Source organism: Agelaius tricolor, unplaced genomic scaffold, assembly GCF_023055355.1.
Source record: "Agelaius tricolor isolate 1412-34295 unplaced genomic scaffold, bAgeTri1.0.p SCAF_122, whole genome shotgun sequence".
NCBI classification, from domain to species: domain Eukaryota; kingdom Metazoa; phylum Chordata; class Aves; order Passeriformes; family Icteridae; genus Agelaius; species Agelaius tricolor.
Window position 1 is genome coordinate 133,627 of NW_027269382.1, and position 17,861 is coordinate 151,487.

At 52.7% G+C, this 17,861-nt stretch overlaps 1 protein-coding gene across 8 annotated transcripts in view; it reads left to right on the top strand.

Annotated features, from left to right (window-relative positions):
* The window catches only part of NCOA1 (nuclear receptor coactivator 1), a 111,857-nt gene that overhangs the window by 46,181 nt on the left and 47,815 nt on the right, over positions 1 to 17,861 (top strand). For 4 of the 8 annotated variants that reach the window (XM_071420041.1, XM_071420046.1, XM_071420040.1 and 1 more), the window contains 6 exons: positions 879 to 1,058; positions 4,574 to 4,669; positions 6,261 to 6,401; positions 12,996 to 13,143; positions 14,459 to 15,659; positions 16,464 to 16,695. In XM_071420041.1, the coding sequence (XP_071276142.1) occupies positions 879 to 1,058; positions 4,574 to 4,669; positions 6,261 to 6,401; positions 12,996 to 13,143; positions 14,459 to 15,659; positions 16,464 to 16,695 (1,998 nt within the window). Of the gene's footprint in view, positions 1 to 878; positions 1,059 to 1,991; positions 2,123 to 2,824; positions 2,904 to 2,965; positions 3,032 to 3,487; positions 3,554 to 4,573; positions 4,670 to 6,260; positions 6,402 to 12,995; positions 13,144 to 14,458; positions 15,660 to 16,463; positions 16,696 to 17,861 lie in introns of those variants that run through there. The other 4 variants (XM_071420045.1, XM_071420042.1, XM_071420044.1 and 1 more) reach the window with 4 other exon arrangements.

Consider the following 17,861-nt stretch of genomic DNA (forward strand, 5'->3'; position numbering starts at 1 on the left):
TTCTGGCTTTATTTATTTATTGTTTCTCTATTAGTTTTAAATTTTTCTTTCATTTCCTTCAATCCCAGGGATCTTTGGGAATTTTGGCTGGATTGTGCTCCTCAAATCCCAGGGATCTTTGGGAATTCTGGATAGATTGTTCTTAAATCCCAGGGATCTTTGGGAATTTTGGCTGGATTATTCCCAGCCCTGGTTCCTTAAATTCCAGGGATCTTTGGGAATTTTGAGTGGATTCTTCCCAGCCCTGGTTCCTTAAATCCCAGCGATCTTTGGGAAATGTGGCTGGATTTGTGCTCCTGAAATCCCAGGGATCTTTGGGAATTTTGGCTGGATTGGTGCTCCTGAAATCCCAGGGATCTTTGGGAATTTTGGCTGGATTGGTGCTCCTGAAATCCCAGGGATTTTGGGAAATCTGGCTGGATTGGTGCTCCTGAAATCCCAGGGATTTTGGGAAATCTGGCTGGATTGGTGCTCCTGAAATCCCAGGGATCTTTGGGAATTTTGGCTGGATTGGTGCTCCTGAAATCCCAGGGATCTTTGGGAATTTTGGCTGGATTTGTTCTCCTGAAATCCCAGGGATCTTTGGGAATTGTGGCTGGATTCTTCCCAGCATTTCTTTCAATCCCCAAGGATCTTTGGGAATCCCACAATTCCACGATCACAGCTCATTCCCACATCCCAAATTCCCGGTGTTTTCCCGGTGTTTCCCCGCAGTGACCGGGGCGCCGTGGCCGCAGGAGCCGTCACGGCGGGGCAGCCACGGGTTCCAGTGCCGGGTGCCGGCGCAGAGCCCCGGATCCCGGGGATCTTTGGGAATTCCACGATCACAGCTCATTCCCACGTGCCGAATTCCCGTTTTCCCGGTGTTTTTCCCGCAGTGAACGGGGTGCCCTGGCCGCAGGAGCCGTCGCGGCGGGGCAGCCACACCTTCCAGTGCCGGATGCTGGTGCGGCCGCCCGACGAGGCGGGAGCGGAGCAGGCGGAGCTGAGGCAGCGCTACGAGGCCATGCAGTGCTTCACCGTCAGCCAGCCCCGCGCCTTCCAGGAGGAGGGGGAAGGTGGGGATTTGGGATTTGGGATATGGGATATGGGATATGGGATATGGGCTATGGGATATGGGATATGGGATATGGGATCGGGATTGGAGATGGGCACTACGAGGCCATGCAGTGCTTCACCGTCAGCCAGCCCCGCGCCTTCCAGGAGGAGGGGGAAGGTGGGGATTTGGGATTGGGGATATGGGATTTGGGATATGGAATATGGGATATGGGATTGGGGATTGGGATTGGGGTTGGAATTGGGCACTACGAGGCCATGCAGTGCTTCAGTGTCAGCCAGCCCCACGCCTTCCAGGAGGAGGGCGAAGGTGGGAATTTGGGGATATGGGATTGGGGATATGGGATTGGGGATCTGGGATTGGGGATATGGGATATGGGATATGGGATATGGGATCGGGATTGGGGCAGCGCTACGAGGCCATGCAGTGCTTCACCGTCAGCCAGCCCCGCGCCTTCCAGGAGGAGGGGGAAGGTGGGGATTTGGGATTTGGGATATGGGATATGGGATATGGAGTTGGGATTTGGGATATGGGATATGGGATTGGGGAGTTGGGAGTTGGGATTGGGATTGGGGTTGGAATTGGGCACTATGAGGCCATGCAGTGCTTCACCGTCAGCCAGCCCCGCGCCTTCCAGGAGGAGGGGGAAGGTGGGGATTTGGGATCTGGGATTTGGGATCTGGGATATGGGATTGGGGATATGGGATATGGGATATGGGATATGGGATCTGGGATCAGGGATATGGGATTTGGGATATGGATATGGGATTTGGGATCTGGGGTTTGGGATTGGGGATTTGGGATTTGAGATTTGGGATTGGGGTTGGAATTGGGCACTCTGAGGCCATGCAGTGCTTCAGCGTCAGCCAGCCCCGCGCCTTCCAGGAGGAGGGGGAAGGTGGGATTGGGATCGGGGATTGGGATTTGGATTGGGGATTTGGGATATGGGATATGGGATATGGGATATGGGATATGGGATATGGGATATGGGATTGGGGCAGCGCTACGAGGCCATGCAGTGCTTCACCGTCAGCCAGCCCCGCGCCTTCCAGGAGGAGGGGGAAGGTGGGGATTGGGGATCGGGGATATGGGATATGGGATATGGGATTTGGGATTTGGGATTGGGCTTGGAATTGGGATTGGGGTTGGAGCTGGGGGCTGAGGCCATGCAGTGCTTCAGCGTCAGCCAGCCCTGCACCTTCCAGGAGGAGGGGGAAGGTGGGGATTGGGATCTGGGATATGGGATTGGGGATTTGGGATCTGGGATTGGGGATTTGGGAGTTGGGATTTGGGGTTGGGATTGAGCTGGGATTGGGATTGGGGTTGGGGTTGGAATTGGGCACTATGAGGCCATGCAGTGCTTCAGTGTCAGCCAGCCCCACGCCTTCCAGGAGGAGGGGGAAGGTGGGGATCGGGATCTGGGATTGGGGATTTGGGATTGGGGATATGGGATTGGGATATGGGATTGGGGATATGGGATCTGGGATCAGGGATATGGGATTTGGGATATGGATATGGGATTTGGGATCTGGGGTTTGGGATCTGGGATATGGGATTGGAATTGGGGCAGTGCTCTGAGGCCATGCAGTGCTTCACCGTCAGCCAGCCCCACGCCTTCCAGGAGGAGGGGGAAGGTGGGATTGGGGATTTGGGATTGGGATATGGGATCGGGGATTTGGGATTTGGGATATGGGATATGGGATATGGGATATGGGATATGGGATATGGGACTGGGGATTGGGGATTTGGGATTTGAGATTTGGGATTGGGGTTGGAATTGGGCACTACGAGGCCATGCAGTGCTTCACCGTCAGCCAGCCCCGCGCCTTCCAGGAGGAGGGGGAAGGTGGGAATTTGGGATATGGGATTTGGGATATGGGATATGGGATATGGGATCGGGATTGGGGCAGCGCTACGAGGCCATGCAGTGCTTCACCGTCAGCCAGCCCCGCGCCTTCCAGGAGGAGGGCGAAGGTGGGGATTGGGATCTGGGATTGGGGATTTGGGATATGGGATTGGGGATCTGGGATTTGGGATATGGGATTGGGGATGGGGTGGGACTGGGATGGGATTGGGGCAGCGCTACGAGGCCATGCAGTGCTTCAGTGTCAGCCAGCCCCGCGCCTTCCAGGAGGAGGGGGAAGGTGGGATTGGGATCTGGGATATGGGATTGGGGATCGGGGATTGGGGATTGGGGATTTGGGGATTGGGATTGGGGATTGGGATTGGGGTTGGAATTGGGCGCTCTGAGGCCATGCAGTGCTTCAGTGTCAGCCAGCCCCACGCCTTCCAGGAGGAGGGGGAAGGTGGGATTGGGATCGGGGATATGGGATCTGGGATCTGGGATATGGGGATATGGGATTGGGGATTGGGGATTGGGGATTGGGGATCAGCATTGGGAATGGGGTGGGACTGGGATGGGATTGGGGCAGCGCTCTGAGGCCATGCAGTGCTTCAGTGTCAGCCAGCCCCGCGCCTTCCAGGAGGAGGGGGAAGGTGGGGTTTGGGGATATGGGATATGGGATTTGGGATTTGAGATTTGGGATTGGGATTGGGATTGGGGATTTGGGGTGGGATTGGGATTGAGATGGGATTGAGATTTGGAGGGGATTGGGATTAGGATGGGGTTGGGATGGGATTGGTGTTGGTGTCGGACGCCAGTGCAGGACAATTGGGATGGGAGGGCAGAGCGGGATTGGGATGGGATTGGAGGATTGGGACAAGATGGAATGGAGCAGGATTGGGATGGGAATGCAGAATTAGGGTGGGATGGGATTGGGATTGGGATTGGGATGGGAATGTGGGATTGAGATTGGGATTGGGATGGGAATGCAGGATTGGGGTGGGATAGGATTGAGGATGGGATTTGGATGGGAAAACAAAATTAGGATTGGGTTTGGGATGGGATGGAGAAGGACTGGGATTGGGATTGGGATTGGGACTGGGACTGGGAATGGGAATGCTGTGCAGGATTGTGATTGGACGGGATGGGGTGGGATTCAGATCGGATGGGATTGGGATTGGGATTGGGATTGGGATGGAGCACAGTCAGGATGGGCTGGGATGGGACTGGGGATTGGGATTGGGATGGGAATTGGGATTGGGATTGGGATTGGGATTGGGATTGGGATTGGGATTGGCTGGGAATGCAGGCCCAGGATTGGGCCGGCTCCCTCGTTACTCTCCCACTCCGGGTCCCCTTTCCCTGTCCCATCCCTCTTCTCCCACCACATTCCCAGGATGAATCCCACAATTCCTGCAGGATTCCCAATAATCCTGGTGTTTTAGCACCAAATCCCCACAATCCCTGGAATTTTCATTATCCCAGCTCCGCCACATCCCAGAACCCTCCCCGTTTAACCCCCCCCGAGCTTTTCCCAGGGAATTTCAGGGAATTCAGTCCCATTTCCTCAGGAAAACACTTCCAGGGCAGGGGATGAGATCCAGGATCGAGGTCTGAGCTCAGGCCCGGGGCGGTTCCGGCATTCCCGGTGTTTTTCCCGGTGTTTTTCCCAGATTTCCAGTCGTGTCTGATCTGCATCGCCCGGAGGTTGCCGCGCCCGGCCGCCCCGGCCCCGGCCGAGTCCTTCATCACCAAGCAGGACACCACAGGTACATCCCAAACATTCCCGGGAATCCGGCCAGAATTCCCGGGATTCTGGGGCTCCGGAGGCCGTGGGAGTGAGAGGTGGGAGTGGTGGTGGAATTCTGGAATGGTTTGGGTGGGATTTGTGGAGCTTCAAATCCCATCCCATTCCAGTCGCAATTCCAGGATTTTCCAGCCTTTCCTTGGACACTCCCAGGGATTCTCTGGGAATTCCAGAATCCCTTCCCAAAGCCCCCCCCCTTTTCCCAGGGAATTCCCTCCATTCCCAGCTCTCCCAGCCTGGTATTGGATCCATCCCCATCCTGACTCCTCCCCAGGAAGGAATTTTGGGAATTCCCTGGGAATCTCGGGGATCTCCCTTCCCTTTTCCATCCCTGAATTCCATAAAAATCCCTTGGCATGGATTTTGATCCATCCTTAATCCCAGAATCCCAGACCGGTTTGGGATGGGATCCACAGACCTTCGATCCCATCCCATTCCCACCCCAATCCCAGGGTGCTCCAAGTTTTCCTTGGACACTCCCAGGGATTCTCTGGGAATTCCAGCCCAGCCAGGAATTGCTTCCCAAATCCCTCCCCTTTCCCAGGGAATTCCTTCCATTCCCGGCTCTCCCAGCCTGGTATTGAATCCATCCCCATCCCGACTCCTCTCTGGGAAGGAATTTTGGGAATTCCCTGACTCCCTGACTCCAGGAAGGGTCTCCCTTCCCTTTTCCATCCCTGAATTCCATAAAAATCCCTGGGCATGGATTCTGAGTGTCCTTGAGCCCAGAATCCCGGAATGGTTTGGGATGGGATCCACGGACCTTCAATCCCATCCCATTCCAACCCCAATCCCAGGATTTTCCAACCTTTCCTTGGACACTCCCAGGGATTCTCTGGGAATTCCAGAACTCCTTCCCAAATCCCTCCCCTTTCCCAGGGAATTCCCTCCATTCCCGGCTCTCCCAGCCTGGTATTGGATCCATCCCCATCCTGATTCCTCTCCAGGAAGGAATTTTGGGAATTCCCTGGAGATCCTGGGGACCTCCCTTCCCTTTTCCATCCCTGAATTCCATAAAAATCCCTGGGCATGGATTCTGAGTGTTCTTGAGCCCAGAATCCCGGAATGGTTTGGGATGGGATCCACGGACCTTCGATCCCATCCCATTCCAACCCCACAGTCCCAGGTTGTTCCAACCTTTCCTTGGACACTCCCAGGGATTCTCTGGAAATTCCAGCCCAGCCAGGAATTCCTTCCCAAATCCCTCCCCTTTCCCAGGGAATTCCCTCCATTCCCAGCTCTCCCAGCCTGGTATTGGATCCATCCCCATCCTGATTCCTCTCCAGGAAGGAATTTTGGGAATTCCCTGGAGATCCTGGGGACCTCCCTTCCCTTTTCCATCCCTGAATTCCATAAAAATCCCTTGGCATGGATTTTGATCCATCCTTAATCCCAGAATCCCAGACCGGTTTGGGATGGGATCCACGGACCTTCGATCCCATCCCATTCCCACCCCACCACCCCCAACCTCCTCCGACCGTTCCTCGGACCATTCCCAACATCCCAAATCCCCCAAATCTCCCCACACACATCCTCCTTTTCTTTTTTCCCAGGAAAAATCATCTCCATCGACACCAGCTCGCTGCGTGCCGCCGGCCGGACGGGCTGGGAGGATCTGGTCCGCAAATGCATCTACGCCTTCTTCCAGCCCCAGGGCCGCGAGCCCTCCTACGCCAAGCAGCTCTTTCAGGAAGGTACCCGCTGCCTTTGCCCCCGGGAATCCTCTCCTTGGGAAAAACTGGGAAAAATCCCCCGGATTTTTTGGGGTTTTTTTGTTCCCGCCGGGGGTTGGAAAGAGGAGGAGAAAATGGCGGCGTTGTTGTGGCGGGGTGGGCGTGTGGGGTTTTTTGTTTCGGAAGGGTTTGGGGGTTTTTTTGGGAGGTGGTGGTGGTGGGATGGTTTTTTGTGGGTAGTGGTGGGGTTTTGGGGGTTGTTGAGGGATTTTTGTGGGATTTTTTCATGTTTTTCCTGGAATTCAGTGTTTTTTCCCTCAGTGATGACCCCTCAGGCCCTCGTCCCCTTCACGCTGAGTGACGGCTCCGTGCTGATCCTCCCTGGGCCCTATTGGGGTTTTTGGGTTTAACTTTCCATTGGATTCAGGATTTTGGGATTAGATTGGGATTTTCTCAGGATTTTCTCAGAATTTTTCCAAGTTTTTCCCTGGAATTCAGGGTTTTTTCCCTCAGTGATGAGCCCAGCACGGCCCTCAGGCCCTCGTCCCCTTCACACTGAGTGACGGTTCCGTGCTGATCCTGCCTGTGCCCTATTGGGGTTTTTGGGTTTAACTTTCCATTGGATTCAGGATTTTGGGATTAGATTGGGATTTTCTCAGGATTTTCTCAGAATTTTTCCAAGTTTTTCCCTGGAATTCAGTGGTTTTTCCCTCAGTGATGATGCGGGGCACAGCCCTCAGGCCCTTGTCCCCTTCATGCTGGGTGACGGCTCTGTGCTGATCCTGCCTGTGCCCTATTGGGGTTTTTGGGATTAGTTTTCCATTGGATTCAGGATTTTGGGATTAGATTGGGATTTTCTCAGAATTTTTTCAAGTTTTTCCCTGGAATTCAGAGGTTTTTCCCTCAGTGATGACCCCAGCACGGCCCTCAGGCCCTCGTCCCCTTCACGCTGGGTGACGGCTCCGTGCTGATCCTGCCTGTGCCCTATTGGGGTTTTTGGGATTAGTTTTCCATTGGATTCAGGATTTTGGGATTAGATTGGGATTTTTTGAGGATTTTCTCAGGGTTTTTCCAAGTTTTTCCCTGGAATTCAGGGTTTTTTCCCTCAGTGATGACCCCAGCACGGCCCTCAGGCCCTTGTCCCCTTCACGCTGAGTGACGGCTCCGTGCTGATCCTGCCTGTGCCCTATTGGGGTTTTTGGGATTATCTTTCCATTGAATTGTGGATTTTTGGGATTTTGGGATTTTCTCAGGATTTTCTCAGGATTTTCTCAGAATTTTTCCAAGTTTTTCCCTGGAATTCAGTGTTTTTTCCCTCAGTGATGACCCCAGCACGGCCCTCAGGCCCTTGTCCCCTTCATGCTGGGTGACGGCTCCGTGCTGATCCTGCTTGTGCCCTGTTGGGGTTTTTGGGATTAGCTTTCCATTGGATTCAGGATTTTGGGATTTTCTCAGGATTTTCTCAGAATTGTTCCAAGTTTTTCCCTGGAATTCAGAGGTTTTTCCCTCAGCGATGACCCCAGCACGGCCCTCAGGCCCTCGTTCCCTCCACGCTGAATGACGGCTCCGTGCTGATCCTGCCTGTGCCCTATTGGGGTTTTTGGGATTAGTTTTCCATTGGATTCAGGATTTTGGGATTAGATTGGGATTTTTTGAGAATTTTCTCAGAATTGTTCCAAGTTTTTCCCTGGAATTCAGTGGTTTTTCCCTCAGTGATGACCCCAGCACGGCCCTCAGGCCCGCGTCCCCTTCATGCTGGGTGACGGCTCCGTGCTGATCCTGCCTGTGCCCTAGTGGGGTTTTTGGGATTAGCTTTCCATTGGATTCAGGATTTTGGGATTAGATTGGGATTTTTTGAGAATTTTCTCAGAATTTTTCCAAGTTTTTCCCTGGAATTCAGTGGTTTTTCCCTCAGTGATGATCCCAGCACGGCCCTCAGGCCTTTGTCCTCCTCACGCTGGCTGACGGTTCCGTGCTGATCCTGCCTGTGCCCTAGTGGGGTTTTGGGGTTTAGATTTCCATTGAATTGTGGATTTTTGGGATTAGATTGGGATTTTCTCAGGATTTTCTTGAGATTTTAATGGGATTTTTCTGGGATTTCAGTGTTTTTCCCTTCAATGATGACTCTGGCACTGCCCCTCACCCCCTTCATGCTGAGCGACAGCTCCCTGCTGATCCTCCCTGTTCTCTGGGGTATTTGAGATTAGATTTTCATTGAATTGGGGTTTTTGGGATTAGATTGGGATTTTTTGAGGATTTTCTTGTTATTTTCCCAGAATTTTCTTGGGCTTTTCCTGGAATTCCATGTTTTTCCCCTCAGGGATGATCCCAACACCACCTTCAGTCCCTCATCCCCTTTACGCTGAGCGTCATTTCTGAGCTGACACTTCCTTTGCCCTGTCATGATTTTGAGGATTTTCTCAGGATTTTCTCAGGGTTTTCCAGGATTTTCCATGTTTTTTCTTGGAATTCTGTGGTTTTTCCCTTAGTGATGACCCCGGCACGGCCTTCAAGCCCCTGGTCCCCTTCACACTGAGCGATGGCTCCATGCTGATCATGCCTGGGCCCTGTTGAGGTTTTTGGGATCAAATTGGAATTGAATTGGGGCTTTTGGGACTGGATCTGGATTTTTTTTTGATTTTCTCATTGTTTTCCTGGGATTTTCTTGGAATTCCGTGTTTTTCCCCTCAGTGATGACCCTGGCACAGCCTTGAGCCCCTAATCCCCCTCACGCTGGGTGAGGGCTCTGTGCTGATCGTCCCTGGGCCCTGTTGTGGCTTTTGGGTTCAGAATTCAATTGAATTGCGGGTTTTGTGATTTTTTTCAGGATATTTTTAGATTTTCCCAATGTTTTCCCAGGATTTCCTTGGAATTCTGTGTTTTTTCCCCTCAGTGATGACCCTGGCACAGCCTTGAGCCCCTCATCCCCCTCACACTGATCAAGGGCTCTGTGCTGATCGTCCCTGGGCCCTGTTGTGGTTTTGGGATCAGAATTCCATTGAATTGGGGGTTTTGGGATTTTTTTCAGGATTGTTTTGGATTTTCTCAATGTTTTCCCAGGATTTCCTTGGAATTCAGTGTTTTTCCCCTCAGTGATAACGCCAGCAGGGCCCTCAGGCCCTTGTCCCCTTTACGCTGAGCGCCGGCTCCGTGCTGACTTCCCCTTTTCCCCTAACATGATTTTTTAGGATCTTCTCAGGATTTTCTCGAGATTTTCTGTGATTTTCCCATATTTTTCCCTGGAATTCTGTGTGTTTCTCCTCAGTGATGACGCGGGGCACGGCCTTCAGCCCCTCGTACAGCTTCACTCTGAGCGATGGCTCCGTGCTGATCCTCCCTATGCCCTGTTGGCATTTTTGGGATTGATTTCCCTTGAATTGGGGTTTTTGGGATTAGATTGGGATTTTCTCAGGATGTTCTTAGTATTTTCTCCCGGATTTTCCTGGAATTCTGTGGTTTTCCCCTCAGTGATGACCCCGGCACGGCCTTCAAGCCCCTGGTCCCCTTCACACTGAGCGATGGCTCCGTGCTGATCCTGCCTGGGCCCTGTTGAGGTTTTTGGGATCAAATTGAATTGGATTGGGGTTTCTGCGATTAGATTGGGATTTTTTTTGGATTTTCTCAGGATTTTTCCCAGGATTTTCCCAGAATTCAGTGTTTTTACCCTCAGTGATGGGGCAGGGCCCTGGCAGGGCCCTCAGCTGCTCGTCCCCTTCAGACTGAGAGCCGGCTCTGTGCTGATCCTTCCTGGGCCCTACTGGGGTTTTGGGATCAAATTGGAATTGAACTGGGGCTTTTGGGACTGGATCTGGATTTTTTTAGGATTTTCTGATTGTTTCCCCAAGATTTTCTTGGAATTCCCTGTTTTTCCCCTCAGTGATGACTCTGGCACAGCCCTGAGCCCCTCGTAGCGCTTCACGCTGAGCGACGGCTCTGTGCTGATCGTCCCTGCACCCTGTTGTGGCTTTTGGGATCAGAATTCAATTGAATTGGGGGTTTTTGGGATTTTTTTCAGGATTTTTTAAATTTTCTCATTGTTTTCCCAGGATTTCCTTGGAATTCAGCGTTTTTCCCCTCAGTGATAACCCCAGCATGGCCCTCAGGCCCTCGTCCCCTTTACGCTGAGCTCCAGCTCCGTGCTCACTTCCCCTTTTCCTCTAACATGATTTTTAGGATTTTCTCAGGATTTTCTCGAGATTTTCCGTGATTTTCCCATATTTTTCCCTGGAATTCTGTGTGTTTCCCCTCAGTGATGACGCGGGGCACGGCCTTCAGCCCCTCGTACCGCTTCACGCTGAGCGACGTCTCCGTGCTGATCCTGCCTGGGCCCTGTTGTGGCTTTTGGGTTCAGAATTCAATTGAATTGGGGGTTTTTGGGATTTTTTTCAGGATTTTTTTTATTTTCTGATTGTTTTCCCAAGATTTTCTTGGAATTCCATGTTTTTCCCCTCAGTGATGACCGTGGCACAGCCTTGAGCCCCTCATCCCCCTCACGCTGGGCAAGGGCTCTGTGCTGATCGTCCCTGGGCCCTGTTGTGGCTTTTGGGATCAGAATTCAGATTTGGGATCAGAAATCAGAATTGAATTGGGGTTTTGGGGATTTTTTTCAGGATTGTTTTGGATTTTCTCAGTGTTTTCCCAGGATTTCCTTGGAATTCAGTGTTTTTCCCCTCAGTGATAACCCCAGCAGGGCCCTCAGCCCGTCGTCCCCTTTACGCTGAGCGCCGGCTCCGTGCTCACTTCCCCTTTTCCTCTAACATGATTTTTAGGATCTTCTCAGGATTTACTCGGGATTTTCCATGATTTTCCCATCTTTTTCCCTGGAATTCTGTGTGTTTCTCCTCAGTGATGACGCGGGGCACGGCCTTCAGCCCCTCGTACCGCTTCATGCTGAGCGATGGCTCCATGCTGATCCTTCCTGGGCCCTGTTGAGGTTTTTGGGATCAAATTGAATTGGATTGGGGTTTCTGCGATTAGATTGGGATTTTTTTTGGATTTTCTCAGGATTTTTCCCAGGATTTTCCCAGAATTCAGTGTTTTTCCCCTCAGTGATGGGGCAGGGCCCTTGCAGGGCCCTCAGCTGCTCGTCCCCTTCAGACCGAGAGCCGGCTCTGTGCTGATCCTTCCTGGGCCCTACTGGGGTTTTTGGGATCAAATTGGAATTGAATTGGGGCTTTTGGGACTGGATCTGGATTTTTTTGGGATTTTCTAATTGTTTTCCCAAGATTTTCTTGGAATTCCATGTTTTTCTCCTCAGTGATGACCCTGGCACAGCCTTGAGGCCTTGAGCCCCTCATCCCCCTCACGCTGAGCGAGGGCTCTGTGTTGATCTTCCCTGGGCCATGTTGTGGCTTTTGGGATCAGAATTCCATTGAATTGGGGGTTTTGGGATTTTTTTCAGGATTGTTTTGGATTTTCTCAATGTTTTCCCAGGATTTCCTTGGAATTCAATGTTTTTCCCCTCAGTGATAACCCCGGCAGGGCCCTCAGCCCGTCGTCCCCTTTACGCTGAGCACCGGCTCCGTGCTCACTTCCCCTTTTCCCCTGACATGATTTTTAGGATCTTCTCAGGATTTTCTCGAGATTTTCCATGATTTTCCCATCTTTTTCCCTGGAATTCTGTGTGTTTCCCCTCAGTGATGACGCGGGGCACGGCCTTCAGCCCCTCGTACCGCTTCACGCTGAGCGATGGCTCCATGCTGATCCTGCCTGGGCCCTGTTGAGGTTTTTGGGATCAAATTGAATTGGATTGGGGTTTCTGCCATTAGATTGGGATTTTTTTTGGATTTTCTCAGGATTTTTCTCAGGATTTTCCCAGAATTCAGTGTTTTTCCCCTCAGTGATGGGGCAGGGCCCTGGCAGGGCCCTCAGCTGCTCGTCCCCTTCAGACTGAGAGCCGGCTCTGTGCTGATCCTTCCTGGGCCCTACTGGGGTTTTTGGGATCAAATTGGAATTGAATTGGGGCTTTTGGGACTGGATCTGGATTTTTTTGGGATTTTCTGATTGTTTTCCCAAGATTTTCTTGGAATTCCATGTTTTTCCCCTCAGTGATGACCGTGGCACAGCCTTGAGCCCCTCATCCCCCTCACACTGAGCGATGGCTCCATGCTGATCTTTCCTGGGCCCTGTTGTGGCTTTTGGGATCAGAATTCCACTGAATTGGGGTTTTTGGGATTTTTTTCAGGATTTTTTTGGATTTTCTCAATGTTTTCCCAGGATTTCCTTGGAATTCTGTGTTTTTCCCCTCAGTGATGGGGCAGGGCCCTTGCAGGGCCCTCAGCTGCTCGTCCCCTTCAGACTGAGAGCCGGCTCTGTGCTGATCCTTCCTGGGCCCTACTGGGGTTTTTGGGATCAGAATTCCATTGAATTGGGGGTTTTGGGATTTTTTTCAGGATTGTTTTGGATTTTCTCAATGTTTTCCCAGGATTTCCTTGGAATTCAATGTTTTTCCCCTCAGTGGTAACCCCGGCAGGGCCCTCATCCGTCGTCCCCTTTACGCTGAGCGCCGGCTCCGTGCTCACTTCCCCTTTGCCCTGACATGATTTTTAGGATTTTCTCAGGATTTTCCATGATTTTCCCATATTTTTCCCTGGAATTCTGTGTGTTTCTCCTCAGTGATGACGCGGGGCACGGCCTTCAGCCCCTCGTACCGCTTCACGCTGAGCGACGGCTCCGTGCTGAGTGCCCACACCAAGTGCAAGCTCTGCTACCCCTCGAGCCCGGAGCTGCAGCCCTTCATCATGGGCATCCACGTCATCGAGAGGTACGGAATTCCATCAAATCCCTCGGAATTCCACGGAATTTCCAGCAAATCCCTCGGAATTCCATGGAATTCCTCACAGTTCTGGCTGGGATCGGTGCCGGGAATCACCCAGATGGGGCAGGGATGGAGCTTCGGGCGCTGATCCCGCCCTGGGTTTTTCCATCTTTTTGGGTTTTTTCCCCTTCTTTTTTCCCCCCTCCTCTTTTGAGTTTTTCTTGGAATTCTGGAGGTTTTGGGAATTTTTGGTGTCTCCTAAGGAAAAATTTTTCAAGGGGTTTTCAAACTCTGGGTGAGGAATTTTTCCTGTAAATTTGGCCTTGACCTAATCCGGGCATTCCCTGGGTCCTCAGGGCTGGATTGGGGTTGGGATTGGGATTGGAATTTGGGTTGGGATTGGTTTTGGGATTGGGATTGGGACTGGAATTGGGATTAGGATTTAGGATTGGGACTGGAATTGGGATTGGATTGGGATTGGGACTGGAATTGGGATTGGATTGGGATTGGTTTTGGGATTGGGACTGGAATTGGGATTGGATTGGGATTGGTTTTGGGATTGGGACTGGGACTGGAATTGGGATTGGATTGGGATTGGTTTTGGGATTAGGATTGGGATTGGTTTTGGGATTGGGACTGGAATTGGGATTGGAATTAGGATTAGGTTTAGGATTGGGATTGGAATTTGAATTAGGATTGGGATCAGGTCTGGAATTTGGTTTGGGATTGGAATTGGAATTGAGACCTTCCCCTCCCAAGGATTTCTGTCAGAATTCCCAAGAAAAATGATTCTCTGGAGCTGCTGGGATGGGTCCAGGAAATCCTGGAACAACTCCAAAAATTTGGGAAAATGGACTTTTCCCAGCATGACCGGGCTGGGATGATGGGAATGCTGATCTGGGAATTCCAGACCGGGAAAAAGGGTCAGGAGCAGCCGGAATTCCGAGCAGGGAATTTTTTGGAATTCTTGCTGTTCTCAGAGCAGGATCTGGAAATTCCAAAACCCTGAGAAAACCTCGGAGCAGCCAGAATTCCAAGCAGGGAATTTTTTGGAATTCTTGCTGTTCTCGGAACAGGATCTGGGAATTCCAAAACCCTGAGAAAGCCTCGGAGCGGCCGGAATTCCAAGCAGGGAATTTTTTGGAATTCTTGCTGTTCTCAGAGCAGAATCTGGGAATTCCAAAACCCTGATGAAACCTCGGAGCAGCCGGAATTCCAAGCAGGGAATTTTTGGAATTCCCGCTGCCGGAAGTGCTTTGGGGAACACCAAAACCCGGGGGAAAACCCTGATTTTTTTTCCCATGTTTTTTTGCCCCCCCAGGGATCACGGAATTCTCTCCCCCCAGGACGCCCCCGCTCCAGGCCTGGCCCTTGCCAGGGTGAATCCCAACGTTCCTCCGGCGCCGGGAATGGCGCTGCCGCCTTCCCTCCCTCCGTCCAACGGCTCCGTCATGGCCGCGCCCTCCCCTCATCCCGGCAATTCCGCCTCGGGCCAAGGGAATTTCGGGAATCCTCTGGGATCCAACGTTGCCTTAAGCCAAACGGCCGGGAATTCCCACCCTTTGTCCCACGGCAGCTCCCCCATGAACAGCCCCGGAATTCCGGCCCCGCAATTCCTGTCGCCGCGGCACCGCGGGAGTCCCGGCTTGATTCCCAGATCCCGAGCTCCCTTCTCGCCATCCATGCACTCCCCAGCTTCCTCCTCATCCTCCTCATCCTCCTCCTCATCCTCATCCTCATCCTCGGGGAATTCCCGGCCTTTTCCCAACGCTCCCGTCAACTCGGCGCTTCCGGAGCCTCCGGCCAATCCGGCCTTTTTGAGGCAGCCAAGCTCCCAAAACTCCCCCGGCCGCGTCGGCGGCAAATCCGACGCCAAGGACGCCAAGGAAATCTCTTCCATCCTCGGCGAGATGATCCAAGAAAACAACGCAGCCGACAAAACCTCGGAGCCGGGAATTCCGCACGCATCCGAGGCCGACGGCGGCGGCGGCGCCGGGAAGTGTCCGCAGGGCACGAGCCACCGGCTGGTGCAGCTGCTGGCCAGCACGGCCGAGCAGCAGCTGCGGCACCACGCCGACGCCGACACCAGCTCCAAGGATTCCCTGGCGTGCGCCGGCATTCCCGGGAATCCCGTCCCGGCCGCTCCGTCCTGCCCGTCCTCGCACAGCTCGCTGACGGAGCGCCACAAAATCCTGCACCGGCTGCTGCAGGAGGGCAGCCCCTCCGACATCCCCACCGCTGAGCAGGACAAGAAGGAGAATCCCGGCGGGAATTGCGGCGCCGGGAATGCCGGGATGGCGGAGGCGGAGAAGAAGAAGGAGGGCAAGGATCACCAGCTGCTGCGGTACCTGCTGGACAAGGACGAGAAGGAGCCGGCGCAGCCGGGGCTCAGCCTGGACGACGTCAAGGTCAAGGTGGAGAAGGGCGAGGCCGCCGGCCCTGCCGAGACGTGTCCGGCGCCGCCGAACGCCATTCCCAAAATTCCAGCAGGGGAGGAGGTCAAGATGGAGGCGCCGGGACAGGTGGGTGGGGGAGAAGCCAGATCCTCCTGGGGGGGGAAAAACTGGGATTGGGATTCCTGTTCCCATGGAATCCTGGAGATCCGGAATGGTTCGGGTGGGATTGGTGGAGATTTGGTCCCATCCCGCTCCAATCCCATCATTCCCAATCCCAAGATCTTGAGGTGCTCCAAGATTTCCTTGGGCATTCCCAAAGATTTTCTGGGATTTTGCTTCCCATTCCCATGGAATCCTGGAGATCCAGAATGGTTTGGGTGGGATTGGTGGAGATTTGATCCCATCCTGCCCCAATCCCAAGATCCTGAGGTGCTCCAAGATTTCCTTGGGCATTCCCAAAGATTTTCGAGGATTTCTCCTGGATTTTGGTTCCCATTCCCATGGAATCCTGGACATCCAGAATGGTTTGGGTGGGATTGGTGGAGATTTGATCCCAATCCCAAGATCTTGAGGTGCTCCAAGATTTCCTTGGATGCTCCCAAGGATTTTCCTGGAATTCTCCTGGCTTTTGGTTCCCATTCCCGTGGAATCTCAAGATTTTTCCTTCCTGATCCCAGAATTTTTCTCACCCAATCCCAGAATTTTTCCCAGTTTGTTCCCAAACCTCATCCCAAGATTTTTCCCACCTGATCCCAAGATTTTTCCTGCCTGATCCCAGAATTTTCCCAGTTTATTCCAGGATTTTCCCCATCCAATCCCAGAATTTCTCCTTCCCTCTCCCAGACTTTTCCCTCCCCAACCCCGAACTTTTCCCATTTTATTCCCAGATTTTTCCCCACCCGATCCCAGATTTTTTCCCTTTTCCCGCAGTTCTCGGCCGAGCTGGAGCAGCTGGATCAGCTCCTCCCTTCCCTGGAAAAATCGGCGCCGATTCCCGGGATCTGCGGCTCCGACAGGAGCGAATCCGGGGTGTCCGGGGTGTCCGGAGTGGCCGGGGTGTCCGGGGTGTCCGGAGTGTCCGGGGTGTCCGGGATGTCCGGAGTGTCCGGAGTGTCCGGGGTGACGCCCCTGCAGCCCAGCACGGCCTCCAGAGCCCCCTCAGGTACAGAATTCCCAGAATTCCCACAATTCCCAGAATTCCCACAAATCCCACAATTCCCGGAATTCCCGGAATTCCCACAATTCCCGCAATTCCCACAATTCCCACAATCCCCACAACTCCCGGATTCCCCACAATTCCCACAATTCCCAGAATTCCCACAATCCCCACAATTCCCGGAATTCCCAGAATTCCCACAATTCCCACAATTCCCACAATTCCCACGATTCCCGGAATTGCCGGAATTCCCACAATTCCCACAATTCCCACAACTCCCACAATTCCCACAATCCCCACAATTCCCGGAATTCCCACAATCCCCACAATTCCCACAACTCCCACAATTCCCACAATCCCCACAATTCCCAGAATTCCCAGAATTCCCGGAATTCCCACAATTCCCACAATCCCCACAATTCCCACAATTCCCACAATCCCCACAATTCCCGGAATTCCCACAATTCCCACAATCCCCACAATTCCCGGAATTCCCAGAATTCCCGGAATTCCCACAATTCCCACAATCCCCACAATCCCCACAATCCCCACAATTCCCACAATTCCCACAATCCCCACAATCCCCACAATTCCCGGAATTCCCACAATTCCCACAATCCCCACAATTCCCGGAATTCCCAGAATTCCCGGAATTCCCACAATTCCCACAATCCCCACAATCCCCAGAATTCCCACAATTCCCACAATTCCCACAATCCCCACAATTCCCGGAATTCCCACAATTCCCACAATTCCCACAATTCCCACAATTCCCACAATTCCCGGAATTGCCGGAATTCCCACAATTCCCAGAATTCCCATAATCCCCACAATCCCCACAATTCCCACAACTCCCACAATTCCCACAATCCCCACAATTCCCGGAATTCCCACAATTTTCCCACAATTTTCCCACAATTCTCTCAATTCTCACAATTCCCACAATTCCCGGAATTTACCCACAATCCCCACAACTCCCACAATTCCCAGAATTCCCACAATTCCCAGGATCCCCACAATTCCCACAATTCCCACAATTCCCAGAATTCCCAGAATTCCCACAATTCCCACAATTCCCAGAATTCCCACAATTCCCACAATTCCCAGAATTCCCCACAATTCCCACAATCCCCACAATCCCCACAATTCCCACAATCCCCACAATTCCCAGA